The sequence below is a fragment of the Olea europaea genome, chromosome 13 (assembly GCF_002742605.1).
Source record: "Olea europaea var. sylvestris chromosome 13, O_europaea_v1, whole genome shotgun sequence".
Classification (NCBI taxonomy): domain Eukaryota; kingdom Viridiplantae; phylum Streptophyta; class Magnoliopsida; order Lamiales; family Oleaceae; genus Olea; species Olea europaea.
In genome coordinates this window covers 22,996,097-23,002,216 of record NC_036249.1, presented here as the reverse complement: position 1 = coordinate 23,002,216, position 6,120 = coordinate 22,996,097, and the positions used below count along the sequence as shown (strand labels likewise).

Here is a 6,120-nt window from a genome sequence, read left to right as displayed (position 1 = left end):
TCTTAGAGTGATAGGACTTAAACACTTCTACAAAAAGTCAGTTAGACGACTAATCAAAGGTTAGGGTTTAAGGAAACTGCAACCTTAGGGTGACTGACAAATCTCAACCACGGGTCTCAAATGGTCCCTGCAAAATACCCAAGAGGTTATGGTACAAATAACTGAAAAACCAAATCTGACAACCAACAACACGATTCAAGCCATAAACATAAGAAAACCAATATTTTCCAAAGAATTGACACCAAAAACCCAAAAAATACCACCAGTAGGAGCTAAGATTTCACTACTGGTCAGATCTTTCAAGATCTGGTTGTGAAAATCGATTTTCCACAAACAAATCAAGCAGATGAAAACTCAAACATTTAAGAAAAGGCTCTAATATATGGGCTCAGAATAACACTAGGGGTTTGGGTTTGTGGATCTTTCATATTATACAGATAGGTACAATGCTATTCTGAGCCCATATAATCGATCCTGAGTGTTATGTTCAATCAATTGATATTTCCTTGTTTTTGGAATATCTTTCGAGTTCAGTTGTAACAATTATTGTAATATATAAATATCCAAGGTGGTGTTTTATGTGAACCCACGTAACATTTGAAGTTACGAAACTCACACGAGATTAATTTCAAACCTAAGAAGGTCAAGAAATCAAAGTTTTGAGTTTGACCCACAAATATTGAACTAAGCAACCAAAAATCGCTGACAATATGTTGAGCTCTTGATTACAAAACTTGGGAATCTCACCCAAAAAGTTTGAACGCCGCAAGACTTAAAATATTGATAAATTCGTAATTTGTTCAACGAAGAACGAAAGATTAAAAGTAAATTTGCCTCTCAAATTGATTATAATATCAAAGTTCTTTACAATATAAAATAATAGGTCCTATATTTAGGGAACCCATGTAAACCTAATTAAAAAAGGAAAGGAATCCTAAAAGACTATAAAAGTTACCAAAACTTAGTGTTTTAATACAATTAGGAAATTTTGCGAAATTGGAAATTTCTCGGTACTAGATATGTCTGTGTGACTGCATTGTTATGTTGGGTGCGGTTGCATAGAAGACTTCAAAGCAACATTTGTGGTTGCTCCATATAGGCATGCGACCGCATGCCATGGTCGCATAGTTGATCCCGCTAGGGTCTCCTTCCGTCGCCTAGATTAAATTGTTCCACTTTGTTTCTCCTTCCAAGCTCAACATTTTCATTTGCTCGCAACAATCAATGTTTTGTCCATTGTAACGTGCTCAAGTAATCTCATCGCTTCTTTGACCATCTTTGCTCGCGACCGAGTCATGGAACCTACTTCAACGATCAGCGGGTCTTTACTCGGACTTGTACTCATTGCTTGTATCACATTAGTGGTCCTGTTTGGCAATTGATCATGGACGCAGCCAGATTTGATCGGATATAATGGTTCAGCATGTTTAGTTATTTCCCATATAGAATCTCAACCAACCATTGACCTTACATTGTTCCTATAAAATTCCATAATCTATTTTTTAGTCAAATAATATCTGAGAGTCAATTAGATCCTCCACGTGGCAGCATTTGAAAGTGACTGGCATTTTGGCATATTAAATATATATATCATTTACATTTAGTAAAGTTTAGGACATGGCTGCACACTTAAGATTTAATATTTTTATTAAATAATTAGTTTTATTGCAACTTGCTTCCTTTCATTATATCAAAATTTTTTACTTTTTTTAAAGCAGGTTTTTTTTAAAATACATTAATATTAGAGCCTTTAATTATGTTGAGGATAAATATATTTTTCCTTCTCTCTAATCAATCAAATTTTTAATCGAGCTTTCCCACCGTTATTAGTTCACAAATAGTTTTGCACGGGCATTGACATAAAATTATGATTTTCTCGATAAGGGATGTGTTAGAGAGAGTAAAAAAAATATCGATAAATGATATTGAGTTTGAAATGAGCATTATTGGCGTAAATGAGATAAATAGATAAATATATTAGTAGGGTAATGTTTAGAAGTTTGAATTTGCTGATAAATATCACTTTCTCCAAACTTGGAAGCAACTTCATTCCACAAGTCGTTTAACATTCAATATGCAACAAATAAAGGTCACTTCAAATAAACGTTAAAAAAAAAAAAAAAATAATAATAATAATAATAATAATAATAATAAAATTATAATTAGTCTAAAAAGAAAAGGAAAAAACAAAAATCCAAAAGTCTTTCTTTTGACTAAATCATTGAAAGGGTTCGGTTCTCTAATGTAAAAAGTAACAGTTTGAGCATCTGCTGAGATCAAAAAATAATATCATTGAAGCTAGCTATCTGTACATGGCGTCCTACTCACGCAGAATGCGAATGTCTATTAGCAAATTAAACTCGAGAATGAAGATGTCAAAACGTAGGGGATGTTTGCAAGGGGACCTCGTTGGCAAGCTAGTTCGTGAATGTCTTTCACAATGTCGAACACTGCATTTGGTTGGGCAAGTTTTAGCGCGTTCTCTGACATTTTTTTGAGCTCGTCCGTCTTTGTGCTAAACCACTCTGCCACCAGTTGTGCGGTTTCATTAGGACTTCGGGTGAACACTCCAGCCCCATTGTCAACTACATATGGAACATTTCCCTTTTCCTGTCATGGTAAAGAAACAAATATCAGTAACAAATATTGTTGCTGTCCCAGGAAATTAGCCAGAAGATGTAATAGAAGTTCGGGTACACGTACTTGTCCGGGAATATAGTCATTCAGAATTATCGGAAGGCCTCTTATCAATGCCTCTGTAATGGTACCCGGTCCAGCCTATATACCCGACAAACATGTTAAATCCTAATCCAGAATGCTAAATCACTTACATAATTTATGTTTAGTATGAACAAGATCTTAACTTCCTTCTCATATCAGTAAGTTACATCGAATGAAGATAAATAATGATTACGTACTTTTGTAATAATACAGTCGCTAGCACCCATCCATTTCTCCATTTGCTTCTCGAACCCTCTAACCTACATTTAACAAGAAGAATCCACATCTCCGAAATAAATAGTCTGCCAAAAAGAACACATTTAGTTTGCAGTTCAATACAAGTCCTTAAAGAGAAAAGCGGTTACCTTGACGGGGATTTTCCATTCAAGTGATTTCAATGTGGAGGCTAGCATCTCATTGCGCCCACAGATGATAATCAGTTGCCCTATTGGCTTCTCGAGCTCTTTATCATACAGAGATTCTGCCAAAGCCTCGGCAGTTTTCCTTACAGGGCCCATTCCTTCACCACCTCCCATTAGCAGGACGGCTGGCAAGTCAAGATTCATCTCAAGTTCAACTCTTAAATCATCCTATTGAGGAAAGAACATCCAAGAGCCAGATCAACATACTAATCAAATTCTATTGAATAGTTAAATAAAAATCATGTTTTCTTTTCAAGACAAACTTAATCAGGAAAGATGAAAACTAATGTTCACCTTGGATAGAACCGCCTGAACAAAAGAAGGTCGGATGGGCAACCCACACACACGAATTTGGGATTGTTCGAGTCCATCTAGTGAAGCTCTCTTTGCAACAGCTTCTGAGGGGCAGTACAGCCGATTGACAGACGGATGAAACCTTAATACATAACGTTTTTATATCAGTACGGAAAGATTAGAGTTCAACAGATCAAGAAACTCGCAAATGCACTTAACGTTTTACAAAAAACGAAATAAGAACATTTGTAAATTACCATGTGCGGTGGCACGTATTGAGATCTGTAATGACTGTAACAAAAATAACTTTCTTCTGTAATCCTTGCCATCTCAGTATCCAAAGTGGAATATGCTGCATAAGAGGATGGACACTGATGATGATATCGGGTTTGTACTCCATTAGGCCAGCCTCAACCTCCCTTAAATACCGAAACATACGGCAGAAGTTAGCAAGTATTGAACGTAAGAATTATAATATTATTTGCAGTTGCCCTACGTTGCATATGTATGGCAAATGGTTATTCGATGCATTAATGTGATAGTTTTTTATTGGCTCATACATCAAATAACCACTTGTCATATGTATGTCCGCAGAAAGATTGCCAGCAAATAACATTATTCGTAAATGTTTAGGACATCCAGAAGCCACTCGTTGGCACCAACAACAAACATACGTTACATTAAACCTCATACTCAATAAATTTAATATAGGCTATTTAAGCCTATGTACTCTCTTTGGTTCCACTTGATGGCATTACAAGTAATAAAATCATATGTGAATCAAGAGTAGAGGTGAGAAGAATCACAAGGACAAAGAAAACATACTTGGCATAAAAGGCGGCAATGGCTGCAAGATAGGAAGAGTGTATCCATTTAGGAGAGGTGCCGTGAAATGCAACCTTCCAAAGCTGCACATGTTTAACCATGAATTTGTACTGGTTCTCCATATCATTCAGCGGCCAGCCTGTGTACTCCTTCCAAACATCCTTCACAAAAATCTGTGAAACACAGAAATATAACATAAACAAATTGAGGAAACACAAAGTTTGAGTAGCATCACGCATCGAAAATCCAAAATTAAAGATCAAAATTCAGTATAGCATCAAAATAACTTGGAAGAACCATTTTTTTCCATAAGAGACCTGAACAATTTTTTCCATGAGCGAACGCAGTTTTCCCATACCACAATTTATGACAAAGAATGGACTACTTCTGCAAAGCAACAAGGACAAAAATACAAAGGCGAGAGTTTGTGAAAGAGCAAAAACTATGCAAATAAGCAATTTTTTAGCTCTAAGAATTTATCAACTCTATTCAAAAACACTATTTTAGGGCCTAGTTTATTGACATATAAACAGCCATAAAATTTGCCAAAGTTGGAAGATTTAAAAAAATTAAAATCATTAATTAACTTACCCTATATTCATCCCCATATTCCAGCTGGAACGCATCTCGAATCGCCTCTGCCGATGCACGGTGGCCGCCACCAGTATCGCTCATCAGAATCAGCACATTTTTCGTCCTTTCAGCACCAATTTGCTCCATTTCCATGGTCCCATCTTCATCTTCAATTGCATACTTGCACCTCTTTTGGCTGCTTCCTCCAAAACCATACACCCCAACCCTCTCAAACACCTTGTTTATCGATTTCCTTGGAGACACCGACATCACCATATATAAGCAAATAACGAATTTGTATATATAGACGTGTAATTTCTTTTTAAGAATTTTTGCCAATGATTAAGATCAAACGGAAAAGGGGATCTTTCAGAAATGAGAACTGAGAAATAAATTCTCATATATGAATCGGTATATACGTATAAATGATTGTATATACCTTTCCCGGCAAGTCAAAAGAAAGGGATCCAACAATAGATATTGACACAGGCAACAAAACAAATCAAGAAAACCCAGTTGCAGAGTTCTTGAAACTCGCCGGCAAATCAAGAAAATCCAAGAAGACCAAGGTGAGGAATTCTTGCAAACTGGCCGGGAAATCCGGCGAATCAAGAGGCGAAGTGAGAGGCGGCAGACAAAGACAGCTAGGGAAAGAAGAGTATGAGTTGGCCAAATATGATTACTTTTTTTCTGATTATAAGAAGGAAATGGTGCAATTTTGGACACTCGAATGATGCCATCAGGAGAACTTTTGTTCACTTTTGTTAGGCAGTGAGTGAAGGACTTATAGCCGTTGGATCAGCCATCTGACAGGCAATGTTCCACTGAGCAGATTCGGATTTTTTACAAGGATCTTATTACATCCACAGTTGTTTTTGACTTGCATGTTGTTTGTTGGGGGCCATTTTTGCGGGTATTTATTGTTATAATTTCTGAGTGCTGCTATTTTCATACATATTTTTATAAGTACATCTCATTTTAAGTTCATTTCTAATAAAATTTTAAAAAATATTATTAACATCCACGTCATATTTCAATTTTATCTTTATTAAATTCATTCATTTAAATAACATACATCCACGTGAATTTTATATATTCATCCCACTTTAAATACATATCTATCATTATAGATTCGCCCAATCCCTAAAACCATATGCTCTTAGACTAAATGAATGAAATAAGAACAAAACTGAACTGAATGAACATGGAATTAATTCTTTGTCTATTCAAGTTTTGAGTATTAGAATGTTTCAAACAACAAAGACTAAAGAAGTAAAAAAGAAAG

The 6,120-nt window shown here is 35.7% G+C and overlaps 1 protein-coding gene across 2 annotated transcripts; it reads right to left on the bottom strand.

The window, feature by feature from the left end:
* Positions 1-2,214: 2,214 nt before the first annotated feature.
* LOC111407920 (monogalactosyldiacylglycerol synthase 2, chloroplastic-like) lies at positions 2,215-5,586 on the bottom strand. 2 transcript variants are annotated; one of them, XM_023037635.1, is made up of 8 exons: positions 4,854-5,586; positions 4,263-4,435; positions 3,695-3,856; positions 3,438-3,579; positions 3,087-3,311; positions 2,919-2,981; positions 2,704-2,778; positions 2,215-2,610 (listed from the first exon to the last, which is right to left on the bottom strand). In XM_023037635.1, exons 1-8 carry the CDS (start codon positions 5,109-5,111, stop codon positions 2,347-2,349), a joined length of 1,362 nt encoding a protein of 453 aa, XP_022893403.1. In that variant the 5' UTR covers positions 5,112-5,586; the 3' UTR covers positions 2,215-2,346. The 2 variants fall into 2 exon arrangements, with proteins under 2 accessions (XP_022893403.1, XP_022893404.1); XM_023037636.1 differs by lacking the exon at positions 4,854-5,586 and adding an exon at positions 4,580-4,671.
* Between the last annotated feature and the right edge of the window lie 534 nt (positions 5,587-6,120).